The following is a 20,681-nucleotide window of genomic DNA, read 5'->3' on the forward strand; positions in this document are numbered from 1 at the left end:
GAAAACAAGAAAAGGTGGTTTGCAGGACAAGGCCCCCAACTCAGAGACCCGCCGAGCCGAGGCAATGGCCATAAGAAAAACCACTTTCCACGTTATGAACCGAAGGTCCACGGATTCCAAAGGTTCAAACGGAGCCTGCTTAAGAGAAAATCCCATGGCGCTACTGGTGGTTGAACCGGAGGCTGTATTCGCAAGACCCCCTGTAAAAAAGTCTGCACCTCTGGTAGGAGAGCCAGACGCTGCAGAAAGTAAATGGAGAGAGACTAAATCTGTACCTTGAAAGATTGAAGTCGTAAGCCGACCTCCAGACCCAGTGGCGTAACTACTGCCCCCGCAGCCCCCGCGGTGGCTTGGAGGCGCTGGGTAGCTTGGGGGCGACGGGGGCAGTAGTAGTAACTACGGAGGGTGCAGGGGGTGCGGTCGCACCCCCTGCACCCTTCATCTGCCGGGCACCCGATGAGTGTGTTACCAGCGGGCGCCCGGCTCCTATTCAAACCCCCGGCGGCAGCCGGAGGACGGAGCTCACTCCGTTTTCCGGGTCCCGCAGGGCACCATGGGAGTGACGTAATGACGTCACTCCCATAGTGCCGAGGAGCGGACGCCGGGGTATGGACGGCAGCAGCACTGGAGCGGGGATAAGGGTAAGTGTATGTGTTTTTTTCTTTTGTGTGTGTGCTTGTTTGTGTGAGCGCGGAGGGGGGGGAGCAACTACAGGGGGCTAACTACAGGCGGCTAACTACAGGCGGCTAACTACAGGGGGCTAACTACAGGGGGCTAACTACAGGGGGCTAACTACTAGAAGGGGCATTACAGGGGGCTAACTACAGGGGGCTAACTACAGGGGGCTAACTACAGGCGGCTAACTACAGGCGGCTAACTACTAGAAGGGGCACTACAGGGGGCTAACTACTAGAAAGGGCACTACAGGGGGGTAACTACTAGAAAGGGCACTACAGGGGGCCCTGCATAATGAGCACTACTACAGGGGGCACTACTTTAATGGGCACTACTACAGGGGGCCCTGCATAAGGGGCACTACTACAGGGGGCCCTGCATAAGGGGCACTACTACAGGGGGCATTGCATAAGGGGCACTACTACAGGGGACATTGCATAATGGGCACTACTACAGGGGACATTGCATAAGGGGCACTACTACAGGGGGCATTGCATAATGGGCACTACTACAGGGGACATTGCATAAGGGGCACTACTACAGGGGACATTGCATAATGGGCACTACTACAGGGGACATTGCATAAGGGGCACTACTACAGGGGGCATTGCATAATGGGCACTACTACAGGGGACATTGCATAATGGCCTCTGCTACAGGGGGCATTGCAAAAGGGGCACTACTACAGGGGGCATTGCATAAGGGGCACTACTACAGGGGGCATTGCATAAGGGGCACTAGTATAGGGGGCATTGCATTTTGGGGCACAACTACAGGGGGCACTGTATAAGGGGCACTAATTTGATACACAGTTTACAAGTTATAAACTATGTTCCCAATAATCTGGTTCTACACGTACATAAAAACTGTGCAACCTGTTTTGAGCTGAGGTGGTGGACTGGCAGGAGCAGAAAGGAGGGTTGGTGAAGTAGATCGGTCAGGGTGGGATGTAATGAGCATTACTGTTTGGCATAATGTGTATTTGGCATTACTGTGTGCACAATGTGCTATTAGGGGCATTACTATGTGGCATAATGTGTAAGGGGCATTACTAAGTGGCATAATGTGTTGTATGTGGCATTACAGTGTGGCATAATGTGAAATAGGGGCATTACAGCATGGCGTAAATTTGTTATAAGCGCTTTACTGTATGTCATTATGTGTTATATGTGGCATTATTGTGTGGGATGTGTAAGGGGCATTGCTGTGTGGCATAATGTGTTGTAAGGGTCATTCCGGTGTGGCACACTGTGTTATAAGTGGCATTACTTAGTGTGTCATAATGTGTAAGGCACGTTGCTGTATCATGAAACCACACACCTTAAACGTAGTCTTTGGGTGTGTTTGATCTTTGGGCGGGGGGGTGGCGGTGGGGTGCGCCCTGCAGAAATGCTAAAAACCTTGGCAGGCGGAACTAGGCAGTATGTACTCCCCGCTGCTGACACCACACAATATAGGTTTTCCAAACCCTGGGTAGTTCTGCGCGGAAACCTGCTTCCGTGCCCAGAGCATGGTCCTGATGACTGAAGGGGAAAAACCCCTGGTCTCAAAGAGCCTAGTCTCAACAACCAGGCCATTAAAGCCAACTGAGGTAGGCCCTCGTGACAGAATGGCCCCTGTAGCAGAAGATATGGACGCAGAGGCAGACTCCAACTCGGCCCTGGGGCAAGCCTGAGAATCGTGGCGAACCACGACTGGCACGGCCAGTTTAGAGCCACTAGGATGACTGAAACCTGCTGCTCCCTGACTCGACGGAGTACTCTTGGTAACATGGGAATTGGAGGAAAAATGTAGGCCAGACGGAAGTTCAAGGGAACTGTCATGGCATCAACTGCAAATCCCAAAGGATCTCTGGACCTTGCACAAAATCGAGGGACTTTGCAATTGTGGCGAGACGCCATCAGGTCCACCTCCGGCAGCCCCCATCTCTGGATCAGCTGCTGGAAAACCTCTGGGTGGAGAGACCACTCCCCTGGCAGGAACGTAGTCCTGCTGAGGTAGTCTGCCTCCCAATTCTCCACCCCCGATATGAAGACTGCCGAAATTGCCAGGAGAAACGTCTCCGCCCAAGAGAGAATGAGACTTGCCTCTGCCATGGCAAGTGCACTTTTGGTTCCGCCCTATTGGTGATAAATGGCCCGGAGCTCCAGCATATTTATTGGGAAACCTATCTCTGATGACTACCAGGTCCCCTGGAGACAGAGGTTCTCCGTCACCGCTCCCCAACCTCTGAGACTTGCGTCTGTGGTGACAATAATCCAGTTGGGAGTCACCAGGGATCGACCCTGGAGAAGGTGATCGGTAATCAGCCACCGGCGAAGTGACTGACGAGTGCTGTCTTACAGAACCAGCAACTGAGAATAAAGGTCGCCTGAGCAGCCCGTCCAAATCCGGAGAATCTCCCACTGGAGAATCCGTGAATGGAAGCGGCCGTACTGGATGAAGATAGAGACCATCGTGCCTAGTAATCTCATGCCCAGCCACACGGATGGCCGAGAAGCCGACAGCACTTTCCTGACTAAGCCCTGAAGGGCCCGGGCTTTGGGCTCGGGCAAGAAAACCCTTTCCAGTGCTGTATCGAAGATCACCCCCAAAAACGTCAGGCGTTGGCACGGCCTGAGGTGGCTCTTCTCGAAATTCAGTAATCACCCATGATGCTGTAACACCTGCACCGTGTGATCCAGGTGGAGCTGAAGTTGGGCAGCGGAATCCGCCTTTACTATCAAATCGTCCAAATAGGGAATCACCGTTATTCCCTTGTAATGCAGTAAGCTTGCCATTGCTGCCATGATCTTTGTGAAGACCCATGGAGCTTTAGCCAAGACGAACAGCAGAGCCTGGAACTGGTAAAGGGCTCTTCCAACCGCAAACCTGAGTAGAGACTGATGCCCCACCCAAATCGGTATGTGGAGATATGCATCTCTGATGTCGATAGGCGCCAGAAACTAGTTTGCCGACCCTGGATCACTGATCGGAGCGACTCCATGTGAAACCGATCCACCCACAGGCTGGCATTCAAGGCTCGTAGATTGAAAATCGGCCGATAAGTGCCTTTGGGTTTCTGGACTAGGAACAAGTTGGAGTAAAACCCCTGTTCCTGTTGAGACTGTGGAACAGGAACTATAACCCCTTCTGAACAGAGGGAACTATCAGCCTGGTTTAAGGCCCGTCTCTTCTCCGGCTCCCTGGATAATGCTGTAGCGAAGAAACGTTGTGGCGGCTGCCCCCTTAGGTTGATCACATAACCTCGGGAGACAATGGCCCTTACCCAGGCATCTACTCCCGAAGCTACCCACCTGTCTCGGAACAGAAGGAGACGGCGCCCTACCTTCCCTGGGACCGGATGGACTAAGATCCTGTCAGGTACTCGGCTTCTCAGATGCCCTAGCATCCGGGTGCCTGAATGTGCAGGAGAATCTATCCCGGTGGTCAGAACCCCTACTGGGAAAAGAGCGTCCTCGGGCCCCCTGACCTCTAATCGTTCCCCCTCCTCGGAAGGAAGAACGGAAGCCTTGGAAAGGTGGACCTTTAGCTTCTGGGGCACCACAGGCAGAAAAGTGCTCTTTCCATCTGTCGCCTGGGATATAATAGTATCAAGCTCAGAGCCGAACAGGATGCCTCCACAAAAAGGCAGAGACTCTAAAGCGCGTTTAGATTCGGTGTCTGCCTCCCAGGCACGAAGCCAGAGTGCACTGCGTGCCGCGACTGCCGTGGCTGAGACTCTAGAGGAAATCTACGCTCCATCTTGTTCGGGCCTCACACACATAGGACCTCATTCAGAGTTGGTCGTAAGCGGACGCTCGGTCGTACGCATCCGATGTTTCCAAACCACGCATGCGCACGGTTAGTTGTGCGCATGTGCGTACGAGGCTTTGCGATCCAAAATGTTGTAGATCGTACGGCGTACGAGCAGGAAGTGGCTTCCGAGAGTTGATTGACATGAAAGCCCGTTTGTGGGTGTTGAGGGGGGTGGTGGTCTGAAAACGCAGGCATGCCTCAGCGTTTTGAGGGCGTTTTAGGGGCGTACATAATTTACCTGCTACGACCGACATAGAAGGCCGGAAGTAGTAAAACGTCACTCTGCGAGCAGGTTCGAGGCGTGGCTGATTGTACAGCTTGAGGTTGGGTACATGCTCTCGCAAGCCCCAGAGTACAATAGATACTATCGAATGTTATTGATGTTAGGATTGATATTTCTATTTTGAGCCACACAATGCAAGCAGCTAATAATCGTTTGTTGAAGCTAATAACACTGCTAATTGGCTTGTGATTGATTCAGCTGCGTTAGCATTAGCGAATAATAAGAATAAATAAATTTCATGGTGGTGGCTTATTCTATGCATTTTTTTGTTAATGTTAACATGCATTTAACAACAACACAACATTATTATTCCAAAATCCGGCTTTAAAATCTTTTTTATTTACAAACGCACTACCAGTAAAACATCAGCATGAACTAAATGATATTTGAACAATAGAACACAAGTGGCCACAACCATCAGAAGAAAATTAACATACAGTGACTGACAACGACTGACTCGATCGCCAGCTGCTATAACTCGCTAGCTAGAGGAGGTGCATTGTTCACATATGGGCGTCACTTTGGTTGCGACCGACCGTCCGTGCGATTGCTTCCTTTTTCAGTTTCTTGGTCATTAGGCATACGACCGAACGGCCGTTTACGACCGTCTATGAATGAGGGCCTTAGTCTGCAGCCGCACGTATCTGTTCCGCCAGTACCAGTAAGTCTTCTCTGGATGAGTCACCAGCAAGGCCTGCCACTAATTTGTCAGCCCACTTCTCCATGGCTCGAGAGACCCATGCAGATGCCAATAATGGGTGAATAACCAGTCCGGCACCCATAAAAATACTCCTAAGGCATCCCTCCAATTTTAAGTCCAGCAGATCCTTAAAGGAGGCCGCCCCTTGGACCGGCAGAGCCGTATGCTTTGCTAAACGAGCCACAGCAGCATCCACTCTTGGAGGCAGCTCCCACATAACGACCTGCTCCTGTGGAAAGGGATAAAGGGCTGCAAACTTACGAGGAGCAGCATACTTTTTATCTGGGGTTTTCCAGGCTTCCTCTACCAGGTCTGAAAGACCCTGAGAAACAAACGACCCTCTTACGCATCTGTTTAAACGGCCCTTCCGCCCTAGCTGAGGCGTCAAGGTCCAGACAGTCCAAAGACTGTCGTACTGCCATAATAAGGTCCTCTACGCCCCTGACTTGACGCAGAGTCTGGACCTTCCTTGTCGGGCAGAACCTCCTCTTGGAGTTCCCCCTCTTCCTCTTCTTCCACCCCCTCGGGATCTGACTCCAACAAGACACTGGATGGAGGAGGACGCTTATGCGTAGTGCGTAGTTTAGACTCCTCAAAGAAGCGTTCCATAAATGCAGATACTTTCTCGACCCCTACCGCCGAGCGCTCCATGGTACGGACCCAAGGAGGATTAGGACTCTGGTAACCACCCCCTAAAACAGCAGGCGGTGAACGGCTCATAGCCTGAGCCCATGCAGGCTCCTCCGTAAGCGGAGTGGCTCCCCCAGCTGGCTGTGTACACGTGGGCCCCAGCTGACAGTCCATAGACAAAGCCCCTGCATCCAGTAGTCCACATGGCAATTTAGCCTGACACTGGGCACATGTAAAAAAATACAGCCATAGTGGGGTTCTGGCCCTTTGTGGACTTTTTGTCCATCATTAGAGCACCCCCCTTCCTGCGCTGCCCTGCCGCAGCAGTCAGCCCGGAAAAAAAAAGAAAATACAAAAAATATAACAATTGGCAATGAATATGCAAGCAGTCACAAGAACAGATTACAGTAATACTGAAAACGACTTAGCTGTATGCTGCAGAGGGAAAGGAGCTTGCTCTGTCCTCCCTCCATGCTGTTCAGGCTTGTGTCCTTTAAAAAGCTGTGATCAGACTTCTTGGGAGCCTACATTTTGCCACCGGAGAGCAGGGGGAACCAGCAGCCATGGCTCCTCCCCCCGTCATACCGACGCGAGCCTCACTGCTCCTTCCTTCAAGTGTTACTCCCTTCAGTGGGGAAAGCACTTGGACCGACCCGCATTTAACTACAGCACCTGGTATTCCCAGGTGGTCTCCCATCCAAGTATTAACCAGGCCCAACACTGCATAGTTTCCACGAACAGCATGTCCAGTGTGGTGTTGCTTTAGGTCTCACCTACGGTCGGTCTGTAGTCGGCGCTCTCCCCACAGGAGCCGACAAGAAACCCAGTAAGATGGCGCCCGCCATCCAGGACCACGCTGACTGCCTGCACCTCTACCAGCTAACAGCAGTGCGCTATCCCCAGGCCCAGACGGTCTCTTCAGAGACCGGAGTGTGTGGAATTGGGGAAGCGCTCAGCGCCATCCCCCCCCTTAGATGCGGCTCTCACCACAGCTTTACACTCCAGCTGTGTGCTGCTATAAGCAGCGCACAGTACCTATAGTAAAAAATAAACATAACATTACAAATAAAGGTAAATCCCTAAGCTAAACCAGGGCTGCAGAGCAGCCCTGAAAAAACGTGCCTCTCTCCACAGGCACTAAACTTACACTGAAGTCAGGGGTTGCAGTGTATAGGTTTCAGTGTTATTGCCATATCCATGCCTTCCCACCTACAACCCATGGTCCAGTGTCCTATACACATATACATACACACAAACAGTGTATTTGTTATATATTAGACATATAATTCCAAATCTGCAAGTGCTGTACATGTTTAACTTCTTGTCTTTCTTTACCTTGATCCCTGATGTCTCCAAAAGTTCTGGAGCCCTCTGAGGTAGAGCCGAAGATGGGAAGACCCCATGCTGAGCTTTCAAATGTGTCTGGGCATCTGACCTGCTAAGGTGAGGCTCTTCTCTACCTGGAGATGGGTATCGTGGAGGTGAGGCAAGGCCACCTCTGAAAGAGACATATCGTACACTTGTGACCTCTCTATTAGGGGACAGATGTCTGACTGGTGGTGAAGAACCACGCTCTGGTGACATATAGGTTCGAGGTGAAAGACTGCAGTGTGGAGATAAGTGTTGAGGGGAAACACATCGCAGTGGGGATACTTCCCTAGCTGATGGCAAACGTTGGCACGGTGACATTCCCCTGCGGGGTGAGGTACAGCCTGTTGTAGAGAAATATTTTGGTGAAGTTTCTCTTTTCTGAAGGAGATGTCTTCGGGAAGGACCTGCCCGACTACAACCCATGTCTTTGCCAGGAGACCATCGCCTTCGTGGTAACATCTCCTGGGAGATGGACGGTTCAGCTACCAGAAGCGCCTGGGGATCTTTTTCAGGAGGCTCTGTAGTTTGCAACTGTTGAGGAGAAAATTGGCATACAGGAGGAATATCTTCACTTTCTAGGTTTTGTCTTGGCTCATTAGGCAAGTAAGGGGTGACTGCACTTGGTGATGGATCTGAGGTTTTCTCTTCCAGACTTTCATCTTCATCTTCATCCTCCTCCTCCTCTTCTTCATCAGAATCATCCTCATCATCTGTATCTTCCAAGTCAGAGAACTGATGCTCCTCCACCACATCACACTCTGGCCATCGCTCCTCACTTGTCCCTGAAACATGATGAAGCAGGTGTTTAGTAATATAGTAATAATTACAATAACCCTGTGGTATTTTGGAATATAATTTTGCATTCACATTCATAATCCCCTGCCATTGTGCCCACTAACAGAAAAGTTATGTCATGTAGAAATTCGAGTTCTACAAAAGAGAGAATTCACAGAAATAATAATACAGTATTTGATTGAGGGAATGCTAGTATTGCAGAGTAATGAATGGAAACTAAGTGTGGTTGCTTTTGCTATAAATTAGTTGAATTAATTTCTGATGCAAAAAATTATACTTTGGAAAAGAAGCTGTCAGAGACCACTATTTTTCTTCAATTAGAAATGAAAAGAAGATACAGAGAATAATGGAAAAGGTTATTAATTTCGTCACCCACAGCAGTCTGAGTTACAGCAGGCATTCCTAATCTAAAGGATAGAGCTTGACATCGCAAGGAATGAAGAAAAAAAAAAAAGATGGTTTTACCTAAAAAAAATTAAACAACATGGCGGCTTTGAATCCTTCAACAAAAATTTAAGAAATGCAGGTTTTTGAGATGTATATTTTAACAAAAAAAATCATTGAAATACAAAACTCACAATACACTGGTTGCATAAGTGTATGTAGTTGTGCTATATTGCTTTTAATCTCTTTATTTATCATAGTAAACAAAACAAAAAAATCAACAGTACCATAGCCAAAAACATTTTTTCTAATAAATAACACGTACTGTACATCAATATTATTACTCAGCTATTAGTTTAAAATTTTAAATCTATATTCTCAAAACTGACATACCTGAAAATAAAACAAAAAAAAACTGTTAAAAAAAATGAAATAGAAATAATAATTGAGGAGAAAGGCAATTAACAATATACTACCCACTCTGTGAAGTTGTGCTATATTGCTAATCACATTATAAGTCATGTTCAAAGGTAATCAGCATACACCTGTCCGAAATTAAAGTTACTGTGATTAATCCCAAATATAGATCAGCTGTTCCTGTAGGGCTTCCTTACAGTTTTCTTGTTCACATCCTTCTGGGATAGTCATGACCCGCAAGGAACTTTTATATCATCTACAGGATCTCCAATCAGGAAACAGGTATAAAAGAATTTCAGGGACATTACGTGTGCAATGGAACAATGTGAAGGCTATCACCAATAAGTGAAGAAAACATGGCCTTCAATATTGATGACAGAACAAGTAACTAGGGGGACTACCTAGAGGCCTATGGCATAATTAAAGGAGATGCAGGAATGTCTGGCAGGAACTGATCACTTCTTGCGTGTAGCAACAAACCCTGTATTCAGAATATCTGCAGTATGGGTTAGTGTTACAAGATGGAAGACATACAAGGTTGTATTTTTTACAAAATACATTCAATAACCTCATGTGGAAAACTATATTATAGTCTGATGAAACCAAAGTGAACATTTTAAGACGTGTTTGGTGCAAAGATAACACAGCTCAGCAACCAAAGAACACCAGGGGCCTGATTATGAAGTGGACGTTATTGCAGCCGCAATTATGACTTTTTGCAGAATTGCAGTGGAAGGAATATGCAAATTCAGGTTACACCCTACCCCTTGTGTACTACTAGTATGTGACAGACTGTGCAAGCCCTGGGACTCCCTCTTTTAATGATCGTGCACGGTGCAACTCCACCAGGAGGCTCTGACCACTCCACCATCTGCACACTATCGACCCTTGCACCAGCCTATGGCAGGTGCAGTGTCTCCTTCTGAAATTCGTATGAACATGGCCTATGTGGCTGCGGCTCTGCGACTAAGAATGCAGTCATGCCCCTGACACTCCCACAACTAGACACAGAGATTGTAAGTTATTGTGCTCACCTCGGCCTGCGAACTTTTCAGCTCGAGGCTACTGCATTTGCGAGTTTAGGCGAGTTTAGGACTATATAAACTGACCCTTTAATGCGAGTAGCATTAAAAGGTGCAAGTTTTAGAGAAGCCATCACAGATCAGTGAGATCCGTGATGGCTTCTGTGTGTGTTTAAAAAAAAAAAAAAAACGTGCACCCCCTCCCCAAAAGCATAACCAGCCCCGGGCTTTATAAAGCCTGTTCTGGTTCTAAAAATACAGGGGCCAAATTGTATCATTGATGTAACCACAAGATTAACCTCTATTAATCTTGCGGCTACGATGTAGCGGTTCCCACCATAGACTTCAATGGGGATTTCACACCATAGAAGTCTATGGGAGACACAGGCTGGCCGCATTCAGCTAATCAGGGAGCTGCTCCGACGGAGATGCTCCCTGATTGGCTGGCGGCCTCTTCAATGACGGGGCACATGTGTGCCCTGGTCATTTACGCGGAGCAAAGGTATGTGTACACACATACCTTTGCTCAGTCCGCATGGATCGTTTTTTTGCGTTTTTATTTTAACCCCTGGATTGCCTACTTGGACAAGTGGACGTTATCGACGCATAGGAGAGGTGAGTATGGATTTTTTTTTTCAGGTACCCCTATGGATTACTTCAGATACTAGGTGAGTATGTGTGAGTGTGAGTGTGCATGTATGTTTAATTAAAATTTTACTTTCACTGAGTATGTTTGTTTATTTACGTATTTCTTTAGTTGTGGAACTACAGGTGCCAGCGGGCCCATAATGCCCCGCATGCTGGTATTTGTGGTTCTCCAAATACCAGCATGCAGGGGAGGCTTGCTGGTACTTGTGGTTCTACAACTAAAGACAATATGGAAACTTCATTTTTACACTTTACACTAACACGATCAACCCGGCACCCATCAGTCTAGGCCTCGGGTGCCCTGGAGAGGGGTACCCCTTTATTGGTACCTGGCCTGGACTGACTAGCGGTCAGGGATAATGCTTTGGCCGGGGAAACCGGTGAAAGGTTTTCCCTGGCTGTGGCATTATCCCCCCGCTAGAAAGAGTTCGGTGCTGGTTCTGGAATTTTCAGGGGACCCCTACTCGTTTTGTCCCCTGATTTTCCAGAACCAGGACCAGCTCAACAAAGCCCTGTGCTGGTTCTTAATATACAGGGGCCCCCTACGCATTTTGGCCCCTGTATTTTTAGAACCAGAACAGGCTTTATAAAGCCCGGGGCTGGTTATGTTTTTGGGTTGGGGGTGCACGTCATTTTTTTTTATTTAAAAACATTTTACATAAGTACACACAGAAACATGTACATATCTCATGTATATGTGCATGTTTCTGTGTTAATCTGACCTGCTCAGGATGTACTCGCTAGCCTGAAGCAGGTCTATTATTTGGGGACTTTTGGTAATTTTTTTTGGCGAGTCTGAAACAGACACTCTATAACATAGGGCGAGTTGATTGTTTTCAATGTGAAAACATCTGGATGCGAGTTTGAGAATGGGGAGTTTTAGTAACTCTGAAAAATGCGAGTTTTAGTGAACAGACACCCTATTACATTGGAGAGTTGTGAAAAATTGCGAGTTTAGCACCAAACTCGCAATTTACCAAAACAGACACCCTATTACAATTGCCCCATGTTTCAATACAAGGGGTGCAAGTACATTTACTATTTTTGCATCCAGGGTAAATACTTTTGCATGTAGCCTACAAATGCTGGACAGATTTATTTTTACACTGCAATACAGATGTGAGCTAGGAAACGCTCCTCCCAAATATAAACCTCTCTGCAAATTTTGCCGATGTTCACATAGTTTAGCGATTTTTTGCAACAACGCATGCGTGAAAATTCTTTAAAACCCCTGTGGCACATGTGTTACACGATGTGATGACTGGGAGGTGGCTAGAAATGCATGCAGAAATGGTCCATGCAGTGGCAGTGGGCATTATATGGGAGGGTCAATAAAAGCGGCTGTGTACACAAATGCACAGCTGCAGGCATAGGAGGTCATAGTCAGACAAAGAAACTGCACCCTGCTATAGGGCATGTGTAAATTTCGATGGTGCGACCGATAGTAGGGTCTAAGGACGTACCAATCTCTATAACTACGTATACAGACACTAAAAGTGGGTGCCTCAGTCCTTGCATAAGGAAGAAGTTTGTAGTGGTATTTGGATAAATTGTAGATGTGTGACCACCAATAGACAGTGCTGTGTGCGCTTCTGCGTCTGACCTTTAAATCTTCCCCACCTGCAGTGCAACATGGTCTAACCAAGGTGCAAAGTTTTTTTTTTCTTTGCCCCAAACAGAATCAGGCCCAGTGTGTATTTGCCCCCAAACCATAACAGAGCCACCACAATAAGACCACCTCACAAACCAGTCTGTCCTTATTAAGACAAATAGCCTAATAAAGATTTGCTTGTGTATGCAATATAAACAACGGATGTCCAGATTTTGTACAGTACCTTCCTCTGCATCCAGCTCTGCCAGTGTTGGTGGCACTAATCCTAGCTCCTGGCACTTTTTGCTGTGTGCTTTGGATTTCATGTGTTTAGTTAGATTCCCTGAAAAAAAAAAATCCAACGATATAAACAAAATCTACTACTGAAGCTGTGCTTTCCTGTAGGCACATCTTGGCCTATAGAATTGGATGAAGGTAAATTTACTATGCGTCGGTTTTGCTATCAATTGCAATAAGATGGACATTGACTTCGGTTTAGTGTCTAAAGTAATAGTATTACACATGCAGTTTTCGGGTACTCCTGCCATAATGTCAATCAGCCCTAGATTGGTCAGACTAGGGCTAAAGTCCCTAGGGAAGTGGGAACCCCCCCCCCCCAAAAAAAGTGCTGATTATTGAAAAATAGGGGTGACCCTATGCTGTTTTTCTCCCTATTTTTCAATATCAGCCTAGGCTAAGAAGCATGGACAGGTTATCATTTTGGTGGGAATCCTCACATTATTTTGTTTTTTAAATTTTTCGCATTGTTTCATTATTTAACATTTTATAACATAAAAGCCTGCATAGATCCTATTTATCTGTGCAGTGCTTGTGCAAAATCACCTCTCAGTAACTAGTCTATATGGACGAGATTGAAAAACCAACGCTTAGTAAATAATGTTTTTTTTATTACCTCTTACGTAAAAAATATTCATGTACATCCATTGCCCAATTGTGATCTATATGCTCTTTGATAAAGCTTCTAGCAGGGGAGCGAAACCAATCAGAGGACTTGTACTACCACTGGATCTTCCATTTGAAATGTGACCTTTGATTGTTACCATCATTCGCTTCCATTGTGGAATATATGCATGGACTAATTGGAGGTCCGGGATTTAAGGGAACGAATCACCAGTACATCATCAATTGGGGCCGTCACATGCTGACTTGACTTCTGCCCGTTATCAGCATGAGATAGTGCACTCTGTGACAGGTCTGGAGGCCTGTGTACATAAGAGCGGAGTCTGGTGTCCATTTCCGGTTGGATGTGGTGAGATTCCTATGCTGATGCTAAATTTGCACTGATATATACAGAATTGTACTTTTTAAAGCAGACTATCGATGGTTCAGGTCTGGACTCTAAGGATTTCTTATTATAGATCCCAGGGGGCTGCTGCTAATATTCATGCTGCTATTACTAGATTATTCATGTGGGTGTATTGTTGTATTTTTATTGTTATTTTATTGTTACTTTTATTCAGAATACATATATAAACACTACATGACATTAAAAATGGTGTCTTGATCTTTGTGTGGGTTCTACCATATATCCCTATTACACTTTTATATCTTTCAGATATATATTATCAATTAGCGCAAAACACATCTCTGTTTCTAGTATCTAGTGATTATTTTTTGGCCACAGTATGTGAGCTCACACAAGCTCATAATTGTTTTGCTTCTTTTTTAAATGTAGTGATATATACTTTTAATTTTTTATTAGCGCCTGCTTAGTGTTTTTTTTCTTTCCAATTGTGATCTATAGTCTGTTTTGCCATCAGTAAATCAGCAGATCGCAAAACCGCCCAAAGAAACAAAACCGACGCTTAGTTAATATACTCCATTGTCTCAATGCTTCATAGCGGAGTGTTAATGAGCAAAATGGGAGGTGAATTCCACAGCAACTATAGCTAAGAAAGTGTGATAATGTAAGGAAAAAAGTCACCTTTGGTTTTGAAGGCAAAACTGCAGTGTTTGCACACATACGGCCGGTGATCTGTGTGTGTACGAATATGTTTCTTCAGCATACTTGGCTTCTTGCAACGAATTCCACACTCCTCACATACATACTTTCCCCGGCCACGGCCTCGCACATAAACATATTCCTCATTGGATTTGTACCTATAGAATTAAAGAACAAGCTTAAAACGTAACCAAGTATTAATTCCACCACTGAGTCACCACTGGTCTGACATTGGATGTACTTAGAAACATTAAGGAAGGAAAGGTATAGGCTGGGTGACAGTAGATCAGACAATTAGGTATGGTCCGGTATAGGATAGGGAACCGTGGAAGAAATAATACGGCATGGAAATGTGTAATATGGGGTACAGTGGAAGAGAGAATAAGCATAGAAAGGAGTAGGATTGGGGGAGGGATAGATAGATAGATAGAGATATAGAATGGGGGTCAGGGGGAGAGAGATTAAGAATTGGACAGGTCAATAGGAAGGGGCAAATAGGAATAGAGAATAAGTATTAGACAGGTAAATGAGGAAGTAGTCATAACACTCAATATGCCAACGGCATAATATGTATAAATATATAATATGTATAAATATAACAACACATATGTATTTCGGTGAAGGATAGGTGGGCAGTGAGACAGAGAATAAGAATGGGGCAAGGTGGAGGAGAGGCAAGGTGGGGCAAGGTGGAGGAGAGGCAAGGTGGGGCAAGGTGGAGAAGCTGCATGGTGGAGGAAAGAATAAGGATGGGAAAGGTTAAGTATGGGAGGCAGTGCAAGATGGAAACTACAGCATGAAAAAAGTGTGGGATGGGGATCAGTGGTAAAAATAATAAGGCAGGGACAGGTATAGAATGGGGTTTAGTGGAAGAGAAGTATTGAGAAGATTAAGGATGGGGAACAATGAGAAAGTATGAGGATGGGGCAAGTGGAAGAGAGAATAAGCATGGGAGTGGGGAAGGATGGGGGAAAATAATACATGGAAAGGTGAAAGATGAGGCACAGTGGGAGAGATAATAAGGCATAAGAAGATGAATGATGGGGTACAGTGGGAAAGGGAATAAGGTAAAGACGTGTAAGTTTGGGATCAGTAGGACAGAGAAAAGCAGTAGTGGTACAAAACAGATCTTGGAAAATAAATGCTGGATTCAGGGAAACAATAAGGCAATACAGAAAATGGATATTATTTTTTTTCCTTTAATGGCCAGATTCAGAGACAGACGGTAATGCAATCTTAACTGCATTCTCTCACGGATCTCTGTTGTAAAATATGCTAATGCCTTCCAAAGTACAGCCGAACAGACGCGTTGCAACACTGTAAACATTGGTACCATCGACGCATATCGGGCAGCCATATTGCAGTTGCGGCAAGTCTGACCAGCCGTAAACGATGCAGCTCCCCTGACACGCAGAGAGCTCTCATGCTGCACAGGTCACAATGACTAATTTATGCACGCCGACAAAATGCCGTTTAAACGTTCAGATACGCCTGCAATCTTCTAACCCCCCCTTACCACCCCCAAATGGTGACTACCTATGACTCATTTCGCAAATGGTTCCTCTGAACGAACATAATCGCACTGCAATCGCTGCACTGCGCATTGCTGTGTTCGTGCATGCGCAATAGCAGACAGTCGCTCGTTCAGCTAAAATATCAGCATTGTGTCCATCTCTGAATCAGGTCCTAAGTTGTTTCACAAAGGCTTTGGTAGTGGCTTGCAGAAGCCTTCAAAACTATAGAAACATCTCCCTGGGAATACATATATGAAAAGTGTAACACCGATATTAATGCATTGAGTTGCAAGCTTAAATGTTTTCAAAATATGAACCAATACCTTAAATTTTCATTTTGCTACAAATACACACATTTGCAACAGTAATGGCAAGAACGGTGTTATTTTGTATCCATATAAGGCATTTTTTTATATCACCATGCAGCGGGTTCCCCCTAAAACACAGATTTAATTAAGCATTTATTTTCTTCAGCTCTAAAAACTTCAAATGTCTGTGTAATTATTGCCCACAACCAAGCATCTACACTCATCAGCCATAACATTAAGAGCATCTGCCTAATATTGTATAGGACCCCCCTCGTGCCACCAAAATAGCTCTGACCACTAAGGCATGGACTCCACAAGACCTCTGAAGGCGTCCTGTAGTATCTGGCACCAAGACGTAAGCACCAGATCCTTTAAGTCCTGTAAGCTGCCAGGTGGGGCGTCCATGGCTCGGATTTGTTTTTCCAGCACATTCCACAGATGGTCGATCGGATTGAGATCTGGGGAATTTGGAAGCTAAGTCAACACCTTGAACTCTGTCATGTTCCTCAATCTATTCCAGAACAATTTTTGCAGTGTGGCAGGGTGCATTATTCTGCTGAAAGAGGCCACTGCCATCACAGAAAACAGTGACCATGAGGGAGTGTTCTTGGTCTGCAACAATGTTTAGGTAGGCGGTACATGTCAAAGTAACATGTACATGCATAACAGGACCCAAAGTTTCCCAGCAGAACATTGCCCAGAGCATCACACTGCCTTCACCAGCTTGCCTTGTTCTCAGAGTGCATCCTTGTGCCATCTCTTCCCCAAGTAAATGATGCACACGCACCCGGCCGTCCACAAAACGTAAAAGAAAACAGGATTCATCAGACCAGGCCCACCTTCTTTCTTTGCTCCATGGTTCAGTTTTGACACTCACGTGCCTATTGTAGTCAGTGATGGCGGTGGACAGGGATCAGCATGGGCACTCTGACTGGTCAGCAGCTACACAGCAAGCTGTGCAGCACTGTGTGTTCTGATACCTTTCTATTATAACCAGCATGAACTTTTTCAGTAATTTGTGCAAAAGTAGATATTCTGTGGGATCAGACCACACAGGCTAGCCGTCGCTCACCACGTGCATTAATGAGTCTTGGGAACCTATGATCCTATAGCCTGTTCACCTTCCTTGGAACACTTTGGTAGGTACTAACCACTGCATACTGGGAAAACCCCACAAGACCTGCCGGGTTGGAGATGCTTTGACCCAGTTGTCTTACATCACAATTTGGCCTTATGCTGGCCATACACTAGTGCGATTTCGGGCCGATTACACGATTTTAGACGCATCGTACAATGAATTGTGTGAAAATCGTGTAGTATTTAGGTAGGAATACGATCCAATACGCGCTCCCGCCGCTGTTCTATCGTATCTTATGATCAGACGTGCAGCCCATATTATCCATCGTGATCGTATGCAGATTGTGCCATGTTTTTGCGAATGCGAAGCATCGTGCGTCCGACCGGTTTCATTTAAATCTATTATGATCGCATGTTTTTGGTGAAGCACATGATCGATCGTATAACGACCACTCGTATAGGGGCGAGTGATCGTACGTCACATCGTATGTTCATCGTGTGTCTATAAAGCACCTAATCGTACGGCCGGGACTGCCAGGGAGTTCAAGGGGAAACGTATGATGAATCTCATCTTATGCTGGTCATACTAGTGTACCGCCAGCATTACATTTGCCCTGTTTCCCTGCTTCCAACACATCAACCTCAAGAACTGACTGTTCACTTGCTGTCTAATATATCCTACCTGTTGACAGGTGCTACTGTAACAAGATAATCAATGTTATTCACTTAATCTGTCAGTGGTTTCAATGTTATGGCTGACGGGTGTATGTTACCTTACAATAGGTCTGATGTGCTATCAAAGGAAAAGTGTATAAATGGTACTGTTCTTCTGTTAAAAATAGGGTTGGATAGTACTAATCTATAACTTATGTTTCTATGAGGCGCAATAAATTGGAATTTTCTCTATACCCAATGTCCTGCACACAAAAGAGCCCAATTAAGGAATAATAATTTCATAGATTGGTTTTATAATTATCTTAAATTGAGCCACATGGACAAGGTCACAGAGACTTAGATGGGACGAGTAATATAAAACTGCAGTCAATACATTACTCTTGAACACAGACATCAAAATTTATGTCAAAACCTTCACCACTAATCTGAACTCTGTATTGCCCCAGCTAGTTCAGCAATCAATTTAGATTTTAACTGGGGAGACAGGTACAAGACAACACCAAATGATTGATTAGCTAAATACACACTAATAATCTAACTAAATAAGCCATTTTTTTTTCTATGGATGCAGATAAAGAATTCGTTTGGATTAGTTGGCCTTGACTGCTTTCAACAATTTGACTCCAAGGGTAATTTTCTGAAAGATGTACAAACCTTACATATCACATCCCTTGAGCTACGGTAATGGCATCTCATCAAAACACTTCCGCATAACCCATGGCACAAGATAAAGGCCCACTTTAACTATGATCTTTATATTGATCTTCAGTTACTGGAGTAGAATTCTCTGTCGGTTCAGGCCATTACAACATATGTTTATTTGCTGACAACGTTCTCCTTGCTCTATCATCCCCACACACATTACTACCAAATCTATACTAAATTCTAAAACCATACCGAACAATCTCTTTTTATTAAACAAATTACTTGAGATTGTAGCTATCCCATTCCATGTATAATTACCTCTTCTCAAACTTCTGAAGTCCAACTATAAATTTGCCTGGTAAGACAATAAAATTAAGTGTCTGGGTTACTGTTTGACCTGAACTATGTAATATGTTCTTCCCTCTTGGATATTGTAAACACTGTTTTTCATCCTGTTTATATGTCTTGTATTTATTACTTGTGTCCATCTAAAATGAAAAGTTAAACTTTTAATTGTTTGGGAGTTTTTCTTCATGAGGTCAATTACTTCAAGTACTAGCAGCAATGAAAGCAGTTCTGTTTAGGTGACAAAAAAAAGTATATCTTAGTTGGGAATAGCAGTGATCAATATGAATTCATTAACAAGAGTCCACTAACGATTTCAAACACTGTCACGTAGGGTGAATGAGGCCACTTTTGTTTCCGTTTGCGTATTTTATCTTGAAGAATACAATTTCGACAGGTTTCACAAATTTAAGATGGCCTTGTGTACTGCTCGGCCTTCTACTTTTGCCAGGCAGTGGTATGTTGTCCTTTAGGGTAAACAGAGCTGTAAACTTCAGCGGGTAGTTATTACGTTCTTATGGCAAATCTGGGACATTGACACACATTGTTTGCCTCTCACCCCCATCTGCGACAACCCTAAATTTATTCCTGGGCAATCCCTGGCTCTGACTTAATAAAGGTTAATTGTATTGTAAAAGGTATTGCATAATAACGGCTCTTGTATTTCATAAAGTGACTTATAACATAGATTTGCATTTGCAGAGGTAAATCCGTTCATACATTTCCAGCTTAGACACTTCATTACTTCCTTAATAAAACCAGGTATCATTACATAAGTCCATTTGAATATCTCTGCAATTGCAGACTCTTAACAAAGAACATTATCTGTAATCTTTACATTATTTTGTTATCTTCAAAATAAACCCCCTTTTCGAAAATCTTAGGGAGCCAGATTTGGACAATCAACTGGAAGAGGAGTCCTGGTCTACTATAAGGGAAAGAGTCTCAAAATCTTTACTCATGTAAGGAGAATAAATGAAGGTTTAAATTAGATTATACTTGGTCATCACCAGGCTCTATAATATAATAGGCTCTGCCTCTCAGCAGTGCTAAAGGGGCTACAGTGGTATTGGTACCTTTCTCCACCAATTGTGGTCTTGCCCTATAACTTTCTGGGAAGGGATCTCAAATCGCTTAAGTAATGTGACCTCCATCAGTAAGAATATTTGGTCCTTTCTCCTGCAGCCAATAAATGGTCTGGATAGGCATGCAGATAAATTAGCAGTCCAGATTATTAACACAGCCATATGCCTCATAGTCACCCACTGAATACACTCAGATGCTCCCTCATCAATAAAATAAGACTGGGCAAAATGGAAAAAAATATAGCTTGCCTTAATAATAATTCCTATACACTCTCCCAAATGTGGTGCTTAGGAGGTAGGCTGTTAAAGTGCCTTTGATCACTTTACCAAGCATCCCCGTCCAAGGACAATTACACCTTCTGCTCTAGCACTATATACAGGAGTTCCCACTAGGTTTTATACAATATATTATCTTTTTAATATCTTATTTATAAAGTGAGGACATATTACGTATTGCTATATGTACATTGAGGGGATGACATGAGAGAAACCAATTCACTTACATGAAACAGAATGCAAAAAGGGCCCTGCCAAAATACGTTTACAATCCAAGAAGTGTAAAGAAAACATGATACATAATGTATCGGGATAACAATTGTATTTACGGTTGAGAAAACTGTGGGCGGCTCTTATTAGACAGCAGCATTATTATCTTCCAATAATAAAGCAGTAATGGGCGACTAGCGTATTATGGTTGAATTAATGAGATACCAGAAGGCAGAAACACAAAACATGAACAAGTCACTTTCGAAATA

General features: G+C 44.7%; 1 protein-coding gene across 2 annotated transcripts in view; it reads right to left on the bottom strand.

The window, feature by feature from the left end:
* The window catches only part of HIVEP3 (HIVEP zinc finger 3), a 55,626-nt gene that overhangs the window by 13,144 nt on the left and 21,801 nt on the right, over positions 1-20,681 (bottom strand). For both annotated transcript variants that reach the window (XM_088459951.1, XM_088459950.1), the window contains exons 3-5: positions 14,260-14,435; positions 12,559-12,657; positions 7,422-8,239 (exon numbers count right to left, since the gene is read on the bottom strand). In XM_088459951.1, coding sequence (XP_088316077.1) covers positions 7,422-8,239; positions 12,559-12,657; positions 14,260-14,435 — 1,093 coding nt within the window. The remainder of the gene's footprint in view (positions 1-7,421; positions 8,240-12,558; positions 12,658-14,259; positions 14,436-20,681) is intronic.

Source organism: Taudactylus pleione, unplaced genomic scaffold (genome assembly GCF_031769625.1).
Source record: "Taudactylus pleione unplaced genomic scaffold, aTauple2 ptg000959l, whole genome shotgun sequence".
Classification (NCBI taxonomy): Eukaryota; Metazoa; Chordata; class Amphibia; order Anura; family Myobatrachidae; genus Taudactylus; species Taudactylus pleione.